This window comes from Muntiacus reevesi, chromosome 17 (genome assembly GCF_963930625.1).
Source record: "Muntiacus reevesi chromosome 17, mMunRee1.1, whole genome shotgun sequence".
Lineage (NCBI taxonomy): Eukaryota > Metazoa > Chordata > Mammalia > Artiodactyla > Cervidae > Muntiacus > Muntiacus reevesi.
This window is the reverse complement of record NC_089265.1, coordinates 49824985-49850571: the sequence shown is the minus strand read 5'-3', so window position 1 is coordinate 49850571 and position 25587 is coordinate 49824985. Positions and strand designations below refer to the sequence as shown.

The 25587-nt window shown below is 33.8% G+C and overlaps 1 protein-coding gene across 3 annotated transcripts in view; it reads right to left on the bottom strand.

Moving 5' to 3' along the window:
* VPS13A (vacuolar protein sorting 13 homolog A) overlaps positions 1-25587 on the bottom strand; it is a 253920-nt gene that overhangs the window by 132349 nt on the left and 95984 nt on the right. For all 3 annotated transcript variants that reach the window (XR_010659536.1, XM_065908329.1, XM_065908328.1), the window contains exons 24-33: positions 22194-22275; positions 20608-20762; positions 19975-20131; positions 15788-15867; positions 13693-13758; positions 13343-13496; positions 12042-12158; positions 11859-11962; positions 3154-3321; positions 1806-2110 (exon numbers count right to left, since the gene is read on the bottom strand). Coding sequence is in view for 2 of the 3 variants with exons in the window: in XM_065908329.1 (XP_065764401.1) it covers positions 1806-2110; positions 3154-3321; positions 11859-11962; positions 12042-12158; positions 13343-13496; positions 13693-13758; positions 15788-15867; positions 19975-20131; positions 20608-20762; positions 22194-22275 (1388 nt within the window). In the remaining variant the exon portion in view is untranslated. The remainder of the gene's footprint in view (positions 1-1805; positions 2111-3153; positions 3322-11858; positions 11963-12041; positions 12159-13342; positions 13497-13692; positions 13759-15787; positions 15868-19974; positions 20132-20607; positions 20763-22193; positions 22276-25587) is intronic.

Genomic DNA, 25587 nt, shown 5'->3' with positions numbered 1-25587 from the left:
TGAATCACTATGTTGTGTAACAGACACTAACATAGTTCTGTAGGTCAGTTATACTTCAAAACAAACTCATAAAAAAAGGAGTTAAGATCTGTGGTTACCAGAAGCAAGGGATAGGAGGAGGGCAATCTGGATGAAGGTAGTCAGAAGGCATAAGTTGTAAGACACATAAGTACTACAGATATATGTACAACATGATAAATTAACACTGTTGTATGTTACATAAGGAAACTGTTAACAGAGTAAATCCAAAGCACTCTGGGCACAAGAAAAATATTTTCTATTCCTTTAATTTTGTCTCTATATAAGATGATGGATATTTACTAAACTTATGTTGTAATCATTTCATGATGTATGTAAGTCAAATCATTATGCTATATACCTTAAACCTATACAGTGCTATATATATCAATAAAACTGGAAGGGAAACAATAATGGATACCATTTATCCCACAGGAAAAAAAAAGAGCAATAAAACTGATAAACCTCTAGTCAGAATGATTAATAAAAAAGCATAAATTATAAATATCAAGAATAAGGGAGGTAATATCAATATAGGTATTAATGAATAAGAGAATATTATTAACTTTATGTCATAAAACCCTACTATGTAGATGAAAGACATGTTTCTTGAAAATATTAATGATCACTCATAAAATAATTAATTCATATAGCACCAAGTTTACTAAAGAAATGGAAATTGTATTTACAAATCTTCCACAAGCAAATCCCAGCCCCAGTGGTTTCACTGGTGAATTGCACCAAATATTTAAGGAAGAATATAACTGTACTCAAACTACCACAAGTGTATACACATCAAACTTATCAAACTGTATACTTTTAAAAATATGCAATTTATTATATATTAATTACATCTCAAGGCTGTTTTTAAAATGTTCAGTTGATGGAAAGTGGTAGGAGGGACACAGACATGCCAGGAGCCAAAGAGAAGCAGCAAAAATAAAAGGAAAACAATAAATAGAATGATATCAAAGAAAAAGTACAGAAAGAAAAGAGCAAGTGAGAGGTTTAAATAGAAATGAATCCCAGTTGTAAAAGGAACAGGGTATTAAATCTAGACTGTGTGATAAGAAACAGCACAGTAAAAGTTTTGGAACTATCTGGATATTCACTTAATTCCCCTAATTACTAATCCCACGCAGAGTGAATATATAAGATTGGACTCTACTCTGTGTGGGCATGTATGTGTGTGCACGTTTAATTAGCATATCAGAACCACAGCACAAAGCTGATAGAGTACTTTGGGCATGCTCTATTTCCAGAGAGAATGAATATATTAGAAATTCTCCTATTTCTTCCATAACCTTCTAATTTATGAAGAACTGCCAATAAGCACAAATATACTTCCTCAGATAACAAATTTTATAGCATGTCTAATTATCTAATATTTTCTAGGTATTTATTTATTTAATCACTAAATTTTTATTTTTTGTGGGAATATAATTGATTTACAACATTTATTTTCTGGTGTACAACAACGTGAATCAGCCATAAGTAGACATATATCCCCATCTCTCTTGAGTCTTCCACTTTCCCCCATTTCACTCCTCTAGGTCATTACAGAGCACCGAGCTGAGCTTCCTGTGTTTTCTAGGTTTTAAAAACTAGAAGACAATAATTGATTTTACCAAAAAATACTTGAGGAAGGAAAAAACCCCACAAAATTAAGTATAGTTATAATAAAATTAAATTCCATTCTAAAAAGAAAACTCAAGATACCAAAGCCTTTAATAGAAAAAATTAGAAAAAGACTGCATTCTACATAAATATACTTGTGAAAAGCTTACCTGTATAGTCGCATTTCACTCAGCTTTATCGTTATCAAATCAATAATGGGTGGGGGGTTGGTCTGACTCTTTGTTATTACATGGAAGGTATTTTTCATTGTAATTAGTCCAAAATCAGCAACAAAAACATTTTCGGAAGCTGCAGACTGTGGGATAACCACAACAGGGGCTTTGATGTTAACATCCAATGCCATTCTAGAACTCCTCTGCGCCAGCTCTTTCACACCAGTAGCAGCCATTCCTGCTGCCTGAACAGTTGCCTCAGCTAAGGCTTGTTTACCTGCTTGAAAATTATCTATAAAAGCCTATAAGGAAAACAGAATGATATTCTTAAGGCTACCATTAATGAAAGAAATTATTAAATGTATCACTATTTATGATTTCACCTCCGTAAGAAAAACTTTCTCTTGGTACAACTAAACATCATGTATTCAAAGTCTGTCTACATTAAACCTTAATCTTTTGCAATAGAAGTTGGGAAACAAAAAGATACAGATACAGAAACACAGTAAAACAATAAAAACCTAGTCCCTGAACCAAAGCAGTGTGGGGATATTGCAATGTTTCACTGGTATCTATTTCTCTTTTTATCTCACTTTCCTAAGGGCTAAACAATCCTGTTGTATTTCACTATACAACCTCAATGCGCAGAGGGCTTATTTACATTTGTAAGGTAAAACAGTAATGAAAATGTCTGCAAAGAAAAACTGCATGATAACCTCAGTTAAAAAGATCACAGAGACAACAACATTATTTATTTAGAATCAAGTGATTATCTCGTTTATACCACAATTTAGTTAAAGGATTGAATAGTGAAGTCAGAGACAGGCATGACACTCACAGGAAAAAATATCAGCTGTCAACAAAAGAAAAACAAACCATGAAGAAACAGTCTAAATACCTTAGGGAAATGTCATAGGGATTAAATCTAAATCCAACAAAGCCCCAAATATTCATCGAATGCAATAGAAAATGTAATTTTCCTAATGATTATCTGAAACCAAACAGGACTTCAATTGTATATTTAGCACTTTTAGCAAGAGCTGAAAGGTAAAATACTTAAACAAATTATATATAAAATAAAGAATTAAATATACATAACATATATAAAATGTACCTATATTTAATGTCTATAAAATACATATTTCAATTAACTAGAACATTCCCATGTGAAAATGACACTATATAAATGATACTATACATTTCAGTCATGATAAACGGTACCTGGAATATTTTAAAAAACCAGGGGAAAATAATCAAGCAAGGAATTCCTCATCTATGCTTGAGAAACAGCAAACACTTTCCAACTAGTAGGGGAAAATAAATAAAAAACAATTAACATACTTACCAATATAGAATACAGAAATTTTTTGACAAGAACTACTTCAATGCAACCAACAGTTAAATTAACTTGCATATCAACTATATTCATATCTGTGTATGCAGAACCAGCAGTTGCACCCATATAAGAAACCATTTTGAAGCTGAAAACTTCTTTTCCGGTAATATAAACAGCCTTAAAGAGAGAAAATTTCAATCGTCAAAATCCACTTCGGATAGAATGTCTTCAGTGCAAAAATAAAAACAAAACACACACATATATTTGGAAAATCTTCCAAACAGTGAAGCCAAGTATAAATAAGACAACAATTCTAACGTCCTTACTAGAATCCGCACAAGGTTATTCAAAACAGAAATAGCAGTTCCCTTTTAGGATGAAATCAATTTGGTAGGTTTGGCACAAGATATTTTTAGTGGTAAAAACAGAAAAAAAAATTATCAGAATATTCCTTTTCATTTAGTGAGTATACTTTTGTACTGAGAACTGCCATAAAAATGTATTTTTCATTCACTGTCAAACTTATAATCTATTTTCTTGATCTGAGGTATGTGAATAGATTTTCCAGATCCTTCAAAGGAGTCTTCTCCTATCCAAAAACTTCTGTTCCTTATTGGTTTGTTGAGTCATCTCAACTGCCAAATAAGAGCTACCTACAGCAGTATGACATCTCAAGCTCCGCAATACATTAAAAATGGTTGGAGATATTAGCAGATGTGGAATGACAAATATTTTGAAAGATAAACAGAGCACTCACTATTTTAATTTTTAACTACTTTATAGTTTTCTTGACCCTCCTAAATGCTAGAAGCAGGGCAGAGGGCTGAAGAACCATAAATAAACAAATTCCAACCATGAAACAAAAAAACCTCAGGAATCAGAGATAGTTGACTGAAGGCTGAAGTGTAAGATGAGACTCTACTGAAGTCTACAGGTATTCTGCTTCTGCCTAGGATACAGAATGCTGAGGAGAAGTCATTGCAAACCTTAAGAATGAGAAAAACAAAAACAGACAAACTATAAAATTTTCAACTTTTCTTAAAGAAAGAAAGAGAAGTCACTCAGTTGTGTCCAACTCTTTGCAGCCCCAGGGACTGTAGCCCACCAGGCTCCTCCGTTCATGGAATCTTCCAGGCAAAAATACTGGAGTAGGTTGCCATTTCCTTTTCCAGGGCATCTTCCCAACCTAGGGACTGAACCTGGGTCTCCCACATTGTAGGCAGATACTTCACTGTCCGAGCCACCAGGCAAGCCTCTTAACTTTTCTTAAAACCATTCGAAATCTGAGGCTACAAGCCAACCAAGCAGCCTGAAATCTAAAGAAAAAATAAGGTACCTTCAAGAAAGACAGAATCTTAAGCACCAGCTCACCTAGGATAAGGGGCAGGAGAAAAGAGATGCCATATACCACATACATGAGGTAAGAACTGAGATAAAATGATAAAGGTTGACTATGAACTAGTAATGGGAGACAGAGAATCCCTGGGAGTCACAGACACAGAGGAGCTCACACTCAGCTGTAAGCATTTCATTGTGCACTTTATGTTGGGAGTTTCTGAGTGACTAGTGTCACAGTGGAATACCAGAGGAAGATTTCCTTGCTACAATCCTTAAAGAAAGGAGAAGCCTCCACCCTAGAAAAGGCCCAAAGTACCATCAGGATTACTGTCTCGAACAGAAGTCTTAAGAAACTATGGGAAAGGCAGTAACCTTGTTGCTCTCAGCTCTCCATTAACGTGATTTAACTCCCATGCTAACACACTAGCAGAAAAAGAAGGCACACACACTTTCAGACATAAATACGGCTCACTTCCATCTCTATTACCGTGTACATGATGTCTGACAGTCAATCATTAGCTACAAAAAACCCCAAAAAGGAAGAAAAAAAAATGAATGACAAAACTATTAACAGAATCAGACTTGCCTAAAACAGATGTTGAAACATTCAGCCAATGGATTTTTAATCATAATCATTAGTAAGGCTAGTGCTTTGAGTGGAAAATGTGGAAAACATCAAAGAACAGACTAAAGAATACGAGCCAAGAAATGGAAAACAGAAAAAAAAAAGAAAAAGGTAAATACTAAAGATTAAAAAACAGGGTAACAGATGAAGAATACTTTCAGTGGGTTTATCACTATATTCAGTGGAGCCAAGGACACAATGAGTGAACTAAAAAATAGGTCAACAGAAATTATACAAATCAAACATAATGAGAAAAGAATGGGAAAAGAACAGAGGATCTAAAGGTCATGGGATGATCTCCAATGAGAGTCTAAAAGTAATTTTTGGAACCCAAGAGGAAGAATAGGGACAAGATGGAGGAGGAAAAGGAGGTGAGGGAGGAGGGAGATGGAGGTAGGAAGAACTACCTGAAAAGACATAAAAAAATATTGAGAGAGAGATCCAAAAAGCTCAGAAAAATTCAAACAGGACAAATATGAAAATATACTTACATATATATAGACCCACTATACACAAACACAGAAGGTAGTCAGATAAAGACAAGATATTATGTACACCTAGCAGAAGTATCAGTCAGATAATGACAGGGAAATAAAAGTGCTTTTTTCCCTAGTTCTGTTCCCTCCTTCCCGCCAAAAGATGAGATAATTCATAACTAGTAGAGGTGCATTATAAGAAATCATTAACTTTTTCAGGTAGAAATAAAAATAACAGAATTTTGAAGCTATATGAAAAAATTAATTCCAGAAATGGTTAGAATAAAGGTAAGAAGGTATATGTCTTGTAAAAAGTTAATTTCTCTAAAAGAAAAATAAACCCAAATCAGTACATATACATTGCAAACTTTCAGCATACACAAAAGTAAAACATATTACAATAACATTGTGAAAGGCAACAAAAGTAGGAACCGACAGTAGTGTTGCTAGGATACACTACATAAGCAGTGAAATATTATCAGAAGGTAGACTATAATATCCCTAATACTATTAATCAATAAAAAGCAGAATAACTTCCATAAGTCACATGAGTGGCTTGTGACTACCCGCATTGAGTCCAATAGAAGAGAAGAAATTTTCATAAAACAGTGTTTACTGCAGAGATTGGGGCCTAGGAGACAACAGGCATAGATAAGGGGTAAATAAAAAGATCATACTAAAAGATGGGTATTTTAAGTAAAAACCTGTAGTTTGAAACATAAGCTCCCCTCATTCTTCATCCAACTTGCTCCCTGAACTTACACCATCAGGCCTATACTTATAGTACTTTTCTAAAAGGAAAATGACTGGCCCGAGAGAAAAAGAAAACAAACAAACAAAAAACTCTATAGATACTCAAGTTTTGAGGCTATAAAATCACTGCATTACTGCCTACAATCTGCCATGATGTTCACCTGTCCAAATGATGCTCACCTGGCCAAAGTCCTGACTACACAAAGCTTCCAATCAGCTCTGAATATTTAGGCAAAATTACCAAGTCCTTCTAAAAGAAAGAAAGCGAAACTGTCATCAGGATTAGCAGCAGCAATCTGACTGAACATTCACACTAGGCCAGAAGATACAGAATAACATGCTTAAAATCATCTAGAAAAGAAAGTGCAAGCTAAAGAATCAAAATCCAATCAGAGTACCCTGCAAATATAAATGTAATGCAACATATAAACGTTCGTGGAGTATCGTTCTTACAACTATGAGCCCTGCCTAAGAAATCTACTGGGGAATAAATTTATGAGTAGCTAAAATTTTGGAGATGTCAGCAGAATGACTGGTGAAGACTCCCATTTAATAAGGAAGAAATTTTTTTGAATATTCTGAATCAGAGTATTACCATTTTGCAACCCTTAATGAAATGATGGTTTTTAATATTACAAAGACAGCAAGAAACTATGTGAACCCTTTGAAGATATTCAACACAATCTATGAAGTATTCTTGTCTTCCCCAACTCCCGCAAAACAAACAAAACAAACTCCCTGAATCTCACTGAATGAAATTTAACTTATCAATTTTATTTTCTTAGGCTCCAAAATCAATGCAGATGGTGACTGCAGCCATAAAATTAAAAGACACTTGCTCCTTGGAAGAAAAGCAATGACCAACCTAGACAGAGTATTAAAAAGCAGAGACATCACCCTGCTGACAAAGGTCCATACAGTCAAAGCCATGGTTTTTCCAGTAGTCATGTATGGATGTGAGAGTTGGACCATAAAGAAGGCTGAGCACTGAAGAATTAATGCTCTCAAACTGTGGTGCTGGAGAAGACTATTGAGTGTCCCTTGGACAGCAAGGAGATCAAACCAGTCAACCCTAAAGGAAATCAAGCCTGAATATTTATTGTAAGGACTGATGCTCCAATAGTCTGGCCACTTAAAGCAAAGAGCCAACTCATTGGAAAAGACGCCTATGCTGGGATTGAAGGTGGAAGGGAAGGGGATGACAGAGGATGAGATGCTTGAATACTATCATCAACTAAATGGACATGAGTATGAGCAAACTCCAGGCAGGGAAGCCTGGCATGCTGCAGTCCATGGGGTCACACAGAATCAAACATGACTTAGTAACTGAACAATAGCTGTACACAGTAAAAAAAAAAAAAAAAAAAAAGGACATCTATTTAAATAAATGATGCTAGGAAAAAAGAAGCCAATGTTAAAAAAAGTGAAACTGGATTCCAGCCTCAATCATATTAAAAAAAAAATCAGTTTCAAGTAGGATGAAAGATGTAACAGTGAAAGGCAAAATTATATAACGTTTAGAAGGTGACAGAGAGGAATACCTTTATGAATTCAGAGAACCAACTGATTTAGAAAATGTAAAACTCTCAAACCAAAAAAGGATAAAATTCAACTTCATTAAAATTAACAACTTCTGTTTCTCAAAAGACATCATAACCAAACTGGGAGTAACTATTTGAAACAAAAATAAACTAAGCAAGGAATAATACAGACCATATTAAATGATTTCCTACAAATCAATGAGGAAAAAAATTAACATTCCTTCCCCCAAAATTGGTAAATCAAATCAGGGTTCAGCAAACAACCATCAGCAGGATTAGGTAAGAATGATTTTCATATCTCTAAGTAGTTAAAAATAATCTAAATAATAGTAATATTTTGTGACACATGCAAGTTATATGAAATTTTCATTTTATTATCCATAAAATAAAATTTTATTGGAACACAGTCAAATCATTCATTTATACATTACCTATGGCTACTTTCACATTACAATAGCAGAGCTGAAGAGTTTTAACAAAACTGCATGGCCCACAAAGCCTAAAAGACTTACAATCTGGCTGTTTACAAAAAAAGTTTGCTGGCACCTGGGTTTAACAAACATTTCATAGGAAAGCAAGCATAAATAGTCTATAAATATATGAAAAACATGCAACTTCATCACTGGTAAGAAAAATACAAACTAAAAACACCATATTATATACTCCAGATCTTCAAAAACTTAACACAACAATTTCGAGCACTGGCATTGAAATAAAAGACCAGATCTCTCTTCCACTGCTCCTGGGAGTACATGAAATGTACTTACATTCTCTGGAAATGCTTACATGAGATATGTCCAAGAATATACCAGGAGACATGTGCAAGACTAGCTACAGAAGCAGTGCTCATAAAACAAAAGAACAGAAACCAAATATCAATAGAACAATGAATAAATAACAATATACACTGGAATCAAAGTTAACAAAAAAGGAAAGGAAAATGGGGATAGGACAAGAAGACACAAGTGAGAAACTTCATTTTGTAGCTTTTTTTAAGTTGGATTTTTAACCTTAAATATCCATTAAAAATAAAATCATAGAAGGAAAAAAGTACAGGTCTTAAGTTAGAGTATCAGTTCCATTTCTAACTACCTAAATTTCTTTTAATAGATTCATTAATTTACATTAGCTTTATTTGCTAAACAGGATAAATAAAAAGGACAATATGCTTTCCTCAGTGCTCTAATAATATAATTTTTCTTTCAAATAATAGCAATGGAAGCAAATTAAACCATGGCTTCTAAAAAATGTCTTGATCTTTATACCTATGAGCCATGCACCTGTGATGTTTGGGGGATGCTTGTTATTCCATGCTAACAAATAAGAAATGTAAGGAATAAGAATTTTTATTTAACATATAAATCAGGTCATCTCATCCATATTATTTGCTAATAAGCTGATATATCTATTTTCTTTCCTCCTGTCATATTCCAAACTTTGACTTCCTGACTCAACAAGTACCTCAGCCTTTTCTAATCCTACTACTTGATATTCTCTTCACTCTTTTAAACATACTACCTCACACAGACGCCCTTGATCAAAAGTCACCTATACAATTCCACAACAGTGTCTAATCTAAGAACCTTACTCTCTTGCACCCAGTAACAAAGGACTTATCTTTCAAACACTAGCCACATAGTTCAAAGGACTTCTAACATTAAAATGCTATGTTAGTTAAGCATTCATGAAAATGAACTTTGAAAAATCTTATTATTCAATCTGATTTCATACCCTCTCATCTGAAATCTAAAATGCATAATAAAGTTCACAGTATTTCAAGATAGAGGAAAGATAATAAGTAAAAAGGACATTTGCTACTAGCCAACCCACCCTCCAACAATCCCCAACACTTGAGTTCCAGGAGTATTACTTGTACTAACTTCATTTATGAGATACTTAACCTCATTTCACAAATAAACAAAAATTCTGAGATGAGGCCACACAACTACTGAAGAGCAAGGCTAAAATAAGGACCCAATTATGCCTAATTTCAAAATGTATGGACCCAGTAAGACACACTGTTAAAATCCAACAGCTCTTTAATTTACACCTATGACTAATCTTACAAATAGCTGTGAAAAGAAGGGAAGCGAAAAGCAAAGGAGAAAAGGAAAGATATACCCATGCAGAGCTGCAAAGAATAGCAAGAGATAGAAAACATTCCTCAGCGATCCATGAAAAGAAATAGAGGAAAGCAATAGAATGGGAAAGACTAGAGATCTCTTCAAGAAAGTTAGAGATACCAAGGGAATATTTCATGCAAAGATGGGCTCAATAAAGGACAGAAATGGTAGGGACCTAACAGAAGCAAAATAATAAGAAGAGGTGGCAAGAATACACAAAAAAACTGTACAAAAAAGATCTTCAAAACCCAGATAATCATGATGGTGCAATCATTCACCTACAGCCAGACATTCCTGGATTGTGAAACCAAGTGGGCCTTAGGAAGCATCACTAGAAACAAATCTAGTGGAGGTGATAGAATTCCAGTTGAGCTATTTCAAATTCTGAAAGATGATGCTGTGAAAGTGCTGTACTCAATAGGCCAGCAAATTTGGAAAACTCAGCAGTGGCCACAGGACTGGGAAAGGTCAGTTTTCATTCCAATCCCAAAGAAAGGCAATGCCAAAGAATGCTCAAACTACTGCACAATTGCACTCATCTCACAGGCTGGTAAAGTGATGCTTAAAATTCTCCAAGCCAGGCTTCAGCAATACATGAACCATGAACTTCCAGAGGTTCAAGCTGGTTTTAGAAAAGGCAGAGGGATCAGAGATTGCTAACATCCGCTGGATGATCAAAAAAGTGAGAGAGTTCCAGAAAAACATCTATTTCTGCTCTATTGACTATGCCAAAGTCTTTGACTGTGTGGATCACAATAAACTGTGGAAAATTTCGAAAGAGATGGGAATACCAGACCACCTGATCTGCCTCTTGAGAAATCTGTATGCAGGTGAGGAAGCAACAGTTAGAACTGGACATGGAACAACACACTGGTTCCTAATAGGAAAAGGAGTACGTCAAGGCTGTATATTGTCACCCTGCTTATTTAACTTATATGCAGAGTACATCATGAGAAACGCTGGGCTGGAGGAAGCACAAGCTGGAATCAAGATTGCAGGGAGAAATAGCAATAACCTCAGATATGCAGATGACACCACCCTTAATGGCAAAAAGGGAAGAAGAACTAAACAGCCTCTTGATGAAGGTGAAAGAGGAGGGTTAAAAAAAAAAGTTGGCTTAAAGCTCAACATTCAGAAAACTAAGATCATGGAATCTGGTCCCATCACTTCATGGCAAATAGTTGGGGAAACAGTGGAAACAGTGACTGACTTTATTTTTCGGGGCTCCAAAATCACTGCGGATGGTGACTGCAGCCATAAAATTAAAAGATGCTTACTCCTTGGAAGGAAAGTTATGACTGACCTGGACAGCATATTAAAAAGCAGAGACCTTTGCCAACAAAGGTCCATCTAGTCAAGGCTATGGTTTTCCCAGTGGTCATGTATGGATGTGAGAGTTGGACTATAGAGAAAGCTGAGTGCCGAAGAATTGATGCTTTTGAACTGTGGTGTTGGAGAAGACTCTTGAGAGTCTCTTGGACTGCAAGGAGATCCAACCAGTCCATCCTAAAGGAGATCAGTCCTGGGTGTTCATTGGAAGGACTGATGTTGAAGCTGAAACTCCAATACTTTGGCCACCTGATGCGAAGAGCTGACTCATCTGAAAAGACCCTGATGCTGGGATAGACTGAGGGCAGGAGGAGAAGGGGACGGCAGAGCATGAGATGGTTGGATGGCATCACCGACTCAATGGACATGGTTTGGGTGGACTCTGGGAGTTGGTGATGGACAGGGAGGCCTGGCGTGCTGCGGTTCACAGGGTCGCAAAGAGCTGGACACGACTGAGTGACTGAACTGATGACTAATCTTAAAGGACAACCATATTTAATAATGCTAATTAATAGAAACATGTTCATACCTTTTTGTATACAGCTGTTATGTCAGAATCCAGAACAATTATATTCCTTAGGTTTGCATTAGTTTCAGTCACTAATGGCCTCATAATGATTTCACAATCAAGCCCTAAGGGGAAAAAAGAATCGTTCAATTCCTTTTCCTTCATTTAGTAGTTCTGAACTCACTTTTTATCAAATCTTGTTACCTTCTATCTTAATTTCTGAAATGTTACGTTTCTGATCTTGAATAAAGATCTGTAAACATGATAATTCTGCTAAAATCTGCAAGGTAATAGTGTCTTCATTCTTGGATGATTTTAAAGCTGCAAAAAGAAACTCGTATTGTAAAACATAAGAAAATTTTTAGTAGTTATCTTACTATGCTTATAAAGTAACTGAAATCACAACAATAATGTGAATACTAGAGGAACATCTGATTTGCAAATTGAAAGCAAGCAATAATATGTTACCTATTAAGTTATGAATTCTAAAAAAACAATCAAATCCAATGAAATCAAAGCCAAACAAATGCAAACAAAGAGACAAAACAAAATAGTTCTAGATGAGAATAACAATTGAAACTAAGTTGTAGCTGTAAAATCAATCTTTGGCAATTTACTGATAATAAGGTGATACTTGTTATTATCCAACTTGTAACTTTTGACTGCTTAAAAATAGCACTTGGTTTAAAAATATACACTCATATTATTGAAATTGTTAGTCCTATGTTTCTAATCTAAAATAATATTTTGTTGTTCAGTCATTCAGTCGTTTCCAGCTCTTTGAGACCCCATGAACTGCAGCACACTAGATTTCCCTTTCCTTCACCACCTCCTGGAGTTTGTGCAAACTAATGTCCATTGAGCTGGTGATGCCATCCAATCATCTCATCCTCCGTCAACCCCTTCTCCTCCTTGCTTCAAACTTTCCCATATTAGAGTTTTAAATTCATGGAAAATAGTTGGGGAAACAGTGGAAACAGTGACTGACTTTATTTTTCGGGGCTCCAAAATCACTGCAGATGGTGATAGCAGCCATAAAATTAAAAGACGTTTACTCACTGGAAGGACAGTTATGACCAACCTAGACAGCAGGGTATAACTACATTAAATTTATAATTTTCAGGTGGCACTAGTGGTCAGGAACCCGCCTGCCAATGCAGGAGATGGAAGAGATGTAGATTTGATCCCTGGGTCAGGAAGATTCCCTGGAGAAGAGCATGGCAACTCACTCCAGTATTCTTGCCTGGAGAATCCCATGGACAGAATCAACTAAAATGAATGACTAGATAAATAAAAGCTACTTTCTTTAGCAATAATCACTTTACTAACATTTTTTAAAATTAACTTGGAAAAAAAAAATTAACTTGGTACATAATGAATCTTTCCAGATATTAATCTAGGCAACAGAATTCTGAAGTCAATATCGTAAGATAATACTAAGCCAAGAATCAAAATTTATTGATCTACTTGGTAAAAATTTGAAGTTGAATTTTAAAGAAACATACGTATTTTTTTAATAACCTCCCCTTTGTCTTCAGTCTCCACAACATGTACCAGGGCTGGTTTCTCCTCCAAATATGGAAGGATATTATTAAAATAATTTATTGTATTCAGAAGTGCTTCAGTATGTAAATGAATATCCAAAGAGGAAAAATTCACCTAAAGAACAAAACTGATTTTAGTAACACAACAAATATTCATTTCCCTGTTCTATGTTCTTTGTGGTATAAAGGATACAATTTATAATAGTCAATTTTTATCCTCAAGGATCTTACAGTTTCAGTTAAAATTTTTATAATACATTTGCTTAGAAATACAGTATCTAACTAAAAAATAAATTATTATTCACTTATACCTTTATCAGTTGCACAACGTTGTTATAAGCATTCTTCAATATTGTTGTGGGTAAATTATTTTCAACCTACACAAAGTGAGAAATACAAATCTGTTAGATTATCATAGGAACACAATTGCACATACAATTACACAATGGTCCTAATAGGCATTTATATAATGTTTTGAGCTATTTATATACATATAATTACTTAAAAACTGCTTCACTAGAAAAAAGAAACTTGGTAATTATAGAGCAAGTATTCAGTAAATGTGCTACATACTATCTTGCTTATTACCAAGAATAGAAATTTAGATAAAGAAGATATGGTACATACATATAATGAAATATTCGTCATAAAAAAGAATGAATTTGAGTCAGTTCTACTGAGGTGGATGAACCTAGAGCCTGTTATACAGAGTGAAGTCAGAAAGAAAAAAACAAATATTATATATTAATGCATACATATGGAATCTAGAAAAATGATATTGACAAATCTATCTGCAGGGAAGGAATGGACACAAGATATAGAGAATGGACTTGCAGACACAGCGGGGGAAGGAAAGAGTGGGACAAATGGAGAAAGTAGCACAGACATATATACACTGCCACGTGCAAGACAGGCAGCTGGTGTGAAGTTGCTATGTAACACAGGGAGCCCAGCCAGGATCCTGTGAGAACTGCGAGGGGCGGGCTGGGGGGACAGGAGGGAGGCTCAGGAGGGAGGTGACAAATGTATAATTACAGCTGGTCTGTGGTGTTGTATGACAGAAACCATCACAACATCGTAAAGCAATTTTCTTCCAACTAAAAAGTAAATTTAAAAAAAGAAAAAAATTCCCACCAAAAAAAAAAAGAGTGGAAATTTAGATATTATCACACGTAGAGGACAATCGTTTAATCATCCACAACTCTGTAAGGTCCTTCCCAAATCTTCCTGAATGTTAAAACAAAATTTTGACAGAATGGTCCACCAGGTATCAAATATTCTGTGTTATATTTAGATCTGGAACATTTTTATATTGATAATATAAATTAATTAATTCATAAACAATACAAACACTAAAAACTGCAACAACAATAGTAAAAATGTAAAACAGTAAAATGTAAAAATAGTAAAATAAATAAAAAATACAATAAAATAATAAAATGCAAAATAAAATTAAAATTAAAAATAAAGTAAATAAAAATATTTATTTTTAATAATTTTATTTTATAAAAAATAAAATTTAAAAATAAAATAAAAATTAAAAAATAAAATGTAAAATAAAATAAAATAAATAAAAAATAAAATGTAAAAATAGTAAAAGCTGCAACAATAATAGTAAAAAATGGTCTTAAAAATTATATAATGCTTATTGAACATTATTCTTACCATAAAATACTATAATTATTAAAATAATGTGGCACTTATATAAAAACAGGTCAATGAAAACAAAGGCAAAATCATATGTAGATGACAGTACACATAAATATTTAATAAATGATTACTTGGTTATCACAGAAAAGGAATGGAGCCACTGACAGCAGGAAAATTAGGTAACTTCAAACTATCGTGGGAAATCAAGTGAAAGTTTCATCTTTTATAGTATACCACAATAAATTTCATCAAGGTTAAAAAGTCTATAGATTCCCTGATGGGGGGAAACAGTCAAACTGCAGGTCATTTCTACTTAGAAAGTGGGCTGCTTATTGTCCTGCTACATTAAGTGTTTATAAATCACGAGTTATCTAATAGAGGATAACAAAATAAAACATCTTAAAGTTTTAGGAGATACAGTGATCACATCAGGATGGAGATTAAACTGAATATTTCTGAACTTATAGAACCTGATTTAAATATCTCAGCAGCATGCTTACCATGCCTGCACGCGAGGTAAGTCGCTCAGTCGTGTCCGACTCTTTGAGACCCTATGGACTGTAGCCCGCCAGGCTCCTCTGGCCACGGGATTCTCCAGGCAAGAATACTGGAGTGGGTTGCCATGCCTTCCTCCAGGCCATCTTCCTGACTCAGGGATCAAACCCACATCTCTTAAGTCTCCTGCACTGGCAGGCAGGTTCTTCACCACGAGCAACACTTGCTTACCATAGCAAGTATATAAATCAAACCACTTACCTTCACATATTCCAGTGTTAAGAGATCTTCCATTGTGTTATCCAGTGTTGTGATCAAATAAACTGGTTTCTTGTTTTCATCTAAAAATAATTTCTCAAGTTATTCTTTCATAGAAAAACTAATGGGAAATAAATGCGGGAAATATTAACAATTATAGAATTGGAAAAGTATTTCCTGTATCAGTTCTGAACTCTGATCTCTGAATTACTCAAATCAGGTGGTCTTTCTTTCTTTATTTTAAATTCTACAAAGGTAATTTCATCTCATGATTCCCTTCTCTTATGCCACACCACAAAAGATTCTTATCTTACCTTTCTAAACTTAGATAGGAAGTTAAGCAAGAAAAAGTAGCAATCAGATAGAGAAAACAATGTTTATGAGGAACAATGAAAGAAGTGATGCTGGTCCTGAATCACAGAAATAGTAAGAATCTCTAAAAACAACTATATACAAAAAACATCAGACAGTTGATGAGAAATGAGCTGTTCTGTGTATTAGTTTAGATTAAAATAAACCTGAGTACCATATTAGCAGTCTTTACAAATTATATTGTTGCTTCTGCTTAAAATCTAAGAAAATAATCAAGGAAACTGCTGAAGAAGAGTATTTTGTGTCAAGTCTTTATAACTATCATTAGCAAATTACTTATGCCTTTGAAATCAATAACAAGATACTGGAAGATAGGAGTACAAACCAGTCATACTACTCTTGACGGAAAAAATACAGTGTATTTCCACAGAACCCTCCAGATTTAAGTTTATTAGTACTTAAGCTAGCCTTCTACTGTAGATGCTAATCACATTTCATCCTTAAAAAGGTCCCCACTTTTTCACACATTCATTCATTCATTGAACAACTATTTACTGACCATTTACTTTGTGTAAGAAATATTGTATTTGCTTCTTCCTACTCTTTCTAAGAAAACATAAGCAAATGTATTACACAAATAGGTAAACTGTTAGTTGCATATCCTGTATTATGTACACAAGGGTTTTCTTACCCTTTGCTCTTAGCGAAACAAAAAATTGTAAAAAAACAAATATTAACAACTTCTGTAATACTTCTGGATTACTGGAAAGCACTATCAAGTTGGCTCACTTTCCTTCCAACTGTCAGAGCAAACTTTCTTGATATAAAAAGCATAATAAGGCAGAATTCTGTTTCTTGCATGTATGATAATTTTTTCACAAAGAGATAGTCATAACACAATTCACCAAATGCAAATTCTAAAGGGCCACAGAACAAATGTAGAGTATGGATTAAAAAAGTGAAAATCATTTCCAATGACTAAGTTTTCAGGCCACAATACTTAATCTGCTTCCCAACATACAGAGATCACATTTAATCCAGGGCTCACAAAAAAGGGAAAGTTTCGTTATACCAGTTAACGACATCTTTTGTCTGAGAATGAGTTCCCGGAGAAGATGACATTCTCAAATCCTTGATACGTATATAAGCATATTCCTCACCTTTCTTATTCCCACAGAGAGTTCAGCTTGAGTTTTTAACTCCCTTATTTTAGTATCTCAGTTTACCGCAGGGTAGCGGGGGAACCCCTAAATGAGTTCAAAGGATTTCACAGGATAGGTTCCATTTAAAACTTAAATAACTTATAAACATTTAAAAAAAAAAAAAAAAAAAAAAGCTAACAATCAAAAGGGAATTTCCTGGCAGTCCAGTGGTTAGAACTCCAACACTTTCACTGTCAGGGCCCAGGGTTTGATCCCTGGTCAGGGAACTAACATCCTAAAAGCCACAAGGCCATGCCCACCTCCGCACACCCCCCCCCAAAAAAAAATTTTTTTTAATTTTAAAAATTAAAAAAAACAAAAAACACTGGTTCCAGGACAGCCAAGAATAACATACTTTTATACACATGCAAATAAAATATATTTGTGCAGTTTCAAAACTAAAAGTAAAGCCTTATTAATTTTAAGTTCAAAAAAAAAAAATTAAGCCAACTGTTTCAATAATCACTTTGAACATCAATGGTCTAAATGCATCAAGTAAAAGACACCAATTTCCAACATGAATCAAAAAAAATAAGACCCAAGAATATATTGTCTGCTAAAAACCCACTTTAAATACAAAAGTACATATACTTTGAAAGTAAACAGATGTTGAAAAATACATTATGCTAACACTAAAAAGAAGAAAACAAGGATAGTTATGTTAATTTTCAGACAGAGCAGACTTCAAAGCAAGCAAAAGTTGTAAGGGATAAAGAAAGGCATTAAATAATGATAAAGCAGTCAATTTTCCATAAGAACACAACAATCCTTAAGGTGTACTTATTGAACAATAGAAAGGAAAAAATGATCATAATGCAAAGAGAAACTGAAGAACCCACTACATTATTAGAACACTACATACTCTATCAGAAATGAAAAAAATATATATATATAAAATAGATATATATATATATATGGACACAGTTGAGCTCAGTAATACCATCAAACAACTGGAGGTAATGGACGTCTAGAGACTACTTCATCCAACAAGAGCATAATATTCATTCTTCTTAAGCTCACATGGAATATTCACCAAGATCAACCACATTCTGAGCCACAGAATACACCTTAGCAACTTTTAAAAACAGAAATCATACAATGTCTGCCTTCAGACCACAGAAAAATGAAAAGAGAAATCAGTAACAGAAAACTAGTTGGAAAATACCAAAATATTTGGAAAATAAACAACACATTTCTAAATAACACATGACTCAAAAAAGAAATCTTGAAGGAAGAGCTAAAAACACTTGAAATTAAACGAAATGTCCATGCTCTAATTCCCCCAAATCCGAGAATATGTTATCTCATATGGTAAATGTAACATTACAGAGGTGATTAAGGTCAAGATTAAGGAGAAATGATCTCTGATTGTCCAGATGCACCCAATCTTAATTACCTTAGTTTTTAGAGCAGAAGAAAAGGCGGAAGAAAAGGTGAGCGAGATTACAATATTACAAGGATCTAAAACTGATGTCCTGCCAACACCTGAATGAAGAAGAAAACAGATCTTCCCCTACAACCTCCAAAACAGAAGTCCTGTTAATAACTTGACTTTTGCCTGTTTGAGACTTCTGTCAGACATCTGAGTTATACAAATTTAATAAATTTGTGATAAACTGTTGTAATATCAATAGAAAACTATTTCAGTATTTTAGTATTCATTAAGTAGATTTAAAATTAAACTATTTTTCTTAATGAGAAAAGTTATCTTCATAACCCTCTAGCCTACCCCTTAGATAAAGTATAATATGAAAGTTGAAGACTAACTCATAATATTTCTTTGATAATATCAAATGTACTGACTACATGTCTAGAGAATTTATATCTAGAAGCTAATCAAATAGTAAAATTAATTTCTTAAATTAACCTCAGATATGCAGATGACACCACTCTTATGGCAGAAAGCAAAGAAGAACTAAAGAGCCTCTTAATGAAAATGAAAGAGGAGAGTGAAAAAGCTGGCTTAAAACTCAACATTCAGAAAACTAAGATCACGGCATCTGGTCCCATCACTTCATGGCAAATAGATGGGGAAACAATGCAAACACTGACAGACTTTATTTTGGGGAGCTCCAAAATCACTGCAGATGGTGACTGAAGCTATGAAATTGAAAGTCCCTTACTCCCTGGAAGGAAAGTTATTTCCAACCTAGATAGCATATTAAAAAGCAGAGACATTACTTTGCCAGCAAGGATCCGTCTAGTCAAAGCTATGGTTTTTCCAGTAGTCATGTATGGATGTGAGAGTCGGACTATAAAGAAAGCTGAGCACTGAAGAATTGATGCTTTTGAACTGTGGTGTTGGAGAAAATTCTTGAGAGTCTCTTGGACTGCAAGGAGATCCAACCAGTCCATCCTAAAGAAAATCAGTGCTGAATACTCATTGGAAGGACTGATGTTGAAGCTGAAACTCCAATACTTTGGCCACCTGATGCGAAGAAGTGACTCATCTGAAAAGAACCTGATGCTGGGAAAGACTGAAGGCAGAAGGAGAAGGGGACGACAAAGAATAAGATGGTTGGATGGCATCACCGACTCAATGGACATGAGCTTGAGTAAATTCCAGGAGTTGGCGATGGACAGGGAAGGCTGGCATGCTGCAGTCCATGGTGTCGCAAGGAGTCAGACATGACTGAGCAACTGAAGTAAACTATTTTTAAAAACAGAGATACTTACCAAAATAATCTGGACACTTTAAGCAGACCTCTTTCAAAAATGCATTTGCTTTCAAATCAAATGTTCTAAACTCAATATCTGTGCCCAATCCTAAGACATTAATTTCTACCACAGGTAGTTCACAATCTCCAACAAGGTGACAGAACTGAATCAAAACCTAGAAAAGAAAAAAGAAACAACTATCAAACACATACACAAAAATATTTATGCAGATGGTGGCCATATATGGATCTGTGAGGTATACATATGGTATAAATGATATATATTTAAATTTAGGAGAGATATTATACATATAAAATACATGCACTAGGCAAATTATTTTAAATATATACTGAATAATAATAATACATGTAAACTCTTACTTCTTTTTTTTTAAATGAAAGAGATTTATTTAAGCTTTCCACAGGCAGAATGTGGTCCCTCTCAGAAGGTGAGGGCAGCAAAATCTTTAATTATTAAGGAAATTAATCTTCAAAGGGGAAAGAGAATCACAAAGTAACATCTGGATTGAGCTTAAATAGGATTAAAACAACAATGTCTATTAGTAATAAGACTATATAATCTGTGAATAGCAGAAATTACCAAAATTTAAATAAGTCATACTAATTTTACCATGGTACATATAATGCATACCTCTGGCACTTCAAATCTTATTTTATACTCAATCATATTTTTAAAACAATCTGGTTTCTGAAGCTTTTTCTGTTGAGGACTTTTAATGCTAGATGGAGATTGAAGAGGCTCTTCCAACGGACTACACGGTGCATCAAAAAACTCCTCATCTGAATCTAAATACCACAGAACATTTTTTAAGTCAATAATCTATGGGACTGATTTAATAAAACTTTAATAATTTATCTGAAATAAAGATGAACACTACAACACTACTTCAAAAAACGGAAGGCAATGTCGAAATAAAAAGAAAACAATATAGAGATTATAGCTGCAAAAATAAATTCTTAATGACAAAACATATGGAAAATTACAAAATGCAATCTTTAGCTTAACGAACGTCATCTCTAAAATCAGTAAGTCTAAAACTGCCAAAGAAAATTTTATAGCAAATACCAAGACCAATTACTACCTACATGATGAATACTCAAAGGAACATACTAATATGCTCACTCTATCTGGAGAGCAAAACAGAACTTAATTACAAACTCTGAAACATTAAAAGCAGGGGGTAGACCCTGAGGTTTAAACAAAGAAACTAAGATTAAGCACTATTTGACATATGTACAACTATATAGCCATATATATATATATGATAATACATTTTTAAAACATACTTTAAAGGGTCCAAAATCCAGTAAAACTATTAAGAGAAGGTTTAAGAGAAACTAAAACCATCTAAGTATATCCCAAAAATATAAAATTGAATTTTAGGATAGGATAGATGATCTCACAAACAACATTTCCTTCCCCTTCCCACCAATCCTGATCACTATAGAGAAAGGTAAACATTCTCTAGAAAACTGAGGATCAACATGGAAATATCTGTTATTTAACATTTAGCAATTTTTAAACTCTTAAAAATAGTAAAATACATTTATTTTTCTTTCCAATATGGCCAAAAAAGCCTGTATTTCATAACAAAATATTTACTAGTCTTCATAGGTAAATGTAAATATTAAGGCTTGATTATTTTCCTTTAATAACAAAAAAGAAAATGCAAAAAGTTAAAAAAAATTACTATAATGAAGATCTCCAAAAGCTAAGTAACAGATTATAAATTAAACACAAACTTTCATGGGTTCTCTTGGATCACAATAAGATAGAGAAGATTAAAACTTACTAGTGGTCCTTGTTACTATGGATTCAATTATTTTTTGAAGCTTAGTTTTAGTTGAAGGAAAACTTCTTCACAATGTCGTGTTGGCCTCTGCCACACATCAACATGAGTTAGCCATAGGTACACATGTGTCCCCTTCGTCTTTAACCTCCATCCCACCCTTTCCACACCTCTACGTTGTCACACAGCCCCAGTTTGAGTTCCCTGAGTCATGCAGCAAATTCCTTTTGGTTACCTATTTTACACATGGTAGTGCATATGCTTCCATGCTACTCTCTCCAGAAAATCCCACTGCAAAAGGAATTTAAGTGAAATTTTCTAGATAACATGCATATCTTACTATTGCCTGAAATTTTTTATGCAAATGAAAATTATTTTTATAATCAATTTATAACAAGGAAAATTTCCTAAAGTAGCTTCATTTTACCATCTTCAACACATGGAATTTCCAAAAGAGGAAATTTCTTCTGTGACATCTGTGATGTTCCCAAAGAAGTGGATCTTTGAACCTGGAAGAAAAGTTAATCCACTCTCAATTGGCAAACAGACTTTTATTTTAGGTTCTAGGACAACTGTGACAACAAACACACAGACACCTAAATCTGAATTAACTGGAAAAATTCCAATTAGAAAATTTGTAAATGTAAATTTAAAGAAGTATTTTTACAATTTAAGGCTAAATATAAATTTCACAACTGTTATAATCATTTCCTTGTTGACAGACTTTGTGGAGGAAGAAATCTTAGATATATCTTAACATCTTACTAAATAAAGGAAACCACCTCTATGGTATCCACAGGAAACAACCAAATTCTCAAAATTTAAAGCTTCTGTAGTTAGGGAGCTTGTACTTTTATTTTTAATTTTTTAAAGATATTTTAGTAAATTACTTTTCTACTGTCGTGTGCCAAGTAGAGCATACAAAAAAAAGTAATTCATTTGAAAATGATAATAATAAAAGATACCCCTGAATCTTCCATCCAGGCCAAAAACCAAAATAGTACCAGATACCTAGAAGCATCCTATGTGCTACTTTCTTGATCACATTCCCTAAAATTGATTTATTTTATTTACTTGTTTTTAACCTTCTATGACTGATTTTATAAGTAAAATATTATTTAACCTGTTTCTTCCTAAACTCAGAAAGAGGCAATAATATTGCATACATTTTCCTGTGAAACTGTCTCAACAAAATATTCTTTAAATTTTATCCATATTGATACTTTACTCATTCTTACTGCTATACATTGATGAATATAAACCACTAGTTATTTGTCCATTACAATGTTGGTAAATATTTGCACTGTTTAGATTTTTGCTTTGATTCACATTACCAGTATAAGCATCCTATCCTGTAACACACGGGCTCAAATGCAAGATTTTCTATCATGTATGTATCAGAGTGGAATTTTATATATTCACTTTAATAGTACTATCAATATGTTTTCACAAGTGTTTATAAGACATTATCTGATGTCATCAGTGGATTAGTGTTTGTATGTCTCCACTTCCTCATTAACATTTAGCATTCTCAGACATAATCTTACTGGCATTTTCACCTTAGTTTTAATTAGAATTTCACAAATATAGTCACACATATCATAGGTTCATGGATTGTGTTTCTGCTTCTCAGAATCCTATTCATTTGGCGGAAACATTTTTACTGAAATATAATCTACTGCGTATGAGTATGTAATTTGAGTATAAAAACTAAATTTCAAAAAGAAAACACATCCATGCACCCAAAATTCAGATCCAGGAACAGAATATTACCAGCAACTCAGAAGCTGCCCTCAGGGTCCTCAATCATCAGGCACACCTCCAAAAAGCAACAACTATCCTGCCCCCAATTTCAATATTTAATGTTTTGAAGTTTTTTACACTACATTCATTAAAGATTTTGTTTTATGAGGTGAATAATAAAACTAAACACCTTTCTTGTCTGTTTGCTCATTTCTTATTTGATTCCTGATCTCCTTACATATTTTGGATAGTCTTTCCCTTGTGGCTCAGATGGTAAAGAATCTGCCTGCAATGCAGGAGACCCAGGTTCAATCCCTGGTTTGGGAAGACCCCCTCAAGAAGGGAATGGCAACCCACTCCAGTATTCTTGCCTGGAGAATCTGATGAACAGAGGAACCTACAGGGCTACAGTCCATGGCATTGCAAAGAGTCAGATTCAACTTAGCAACTAACAGATTTTCTAAGCTGTACGGGTTGCCAATATTTTTCCCAGTTGGATGGACAGCCTTTTTTCATTATTAACAGTATCATTCAAAAGGCAGAAAATTTTAATATCTATGAAGGATAATTTATTTTTTTTCTCCTGTATTTGTACCTATTTATCCCAAGACACTTTTATCCAGCAAAAGAACTCAAAGATTTTCTCTGTTTTTGAAGGTTTTCAAACTTCATACCTTTGGGCATTTACATTTAAGTCTCTGTTCCACTGTAGGTTAAATTCCATGTATGGTATATGTTACAGGTTGATGTTCACTTTTTTCCCCCCGTGGAAATCTAATCATTTTAGAACGACTGTTGAAAAGACTAGCTTACTTAGTTGCACTGGAAACTTTTTAAGAAATAAAACATATATATTAACCATATTGTGAATTTATTTCTGAATTCTATTCTACTTTAGTTATCTTTATGTCTATTCTTACACTGAAACAATACCTTCCTGAATAAATGAGCTATAAAATAAGCCTTGAAATCAAATATTAGAAAGTCACCAATATTATTCTTATCCAAATTTTTTGGCCAACATATGTTCATTTATTTCCATGCATGTATTATAATAAACTTGCTAACTTCCAAAAAAAAAAAAAATCTGGTATTTAGATTGGGACTATGAGAAATCTATAGGGTTTTGAGAGAACTGTCATTTTAAGAGGGTCAGTCCTCCAACCTTAACTGTATCATTCCACTTATTTAGGTCATGGTCAAGTTTTTATAGAAATGTCCTATAGTTTTAGATTCACAGGTCTTATATTCCTTTGATACACTTTTCCTAATTATTTACTTTTTAAATGTTATTATGAAAGGAATATTTTTCTTAATTTGATTTTTAGAAACAACTTAATATTTACACTGATGATATAGACTGCAACCGTGACAAATTCACTATTGCTAGCTGTATTTTTCTACACTCCTTAGGACTTTTTGCATAAATGACTGTATCATCAGGAAACAGTCTTACTTTTCCCTTTCCATCCTGTCATTATTTCTCTTAAGTTACTACAGAAGCTGGAATCCTTGGTATGAGTCTGGATAGAAGTAGTAAAAAGAGCCCTAATTCCTGCACTATCCCTGATATTACAGGGGAAGCATCCAGTCTTTCTCAAATTAAATACTATATTATAATTAAACATATATTAGGTTCATAAATTGATGGGGTGCCCTTATATTCTCAGTTTGATATCATGAATGGTTGTTGGATCTTATCAATGCTTTTTCCTTGTCTACTGAAATAACAATATATTTTTTATCCTTTATTCAATAAAGGATAAAACACTGATCGGTGAATTATTTTTGCTTTCATGGGATAAATGCTTTCCTGGGTGTTTTAGAGTATTATAGTGTCTAATCTTTTTAAAATATCATACTATTTGACTGTAATATTTGCTAAGTATTAATATTTTAAATCTATGTTAATGAATATATACATCTGTAATTTCCTCATAATTCCTCTATCTAGTTACAACAGCAGGAGAACAGATGCAAAGAAACAAAAGTGTGGCCTATGCACAGAGGAAAAGAGCAGACATAGTTCAAGCAGAAGCAAGGGCATCAGATTTACTGGGGAAAAAAAACTTTAAATA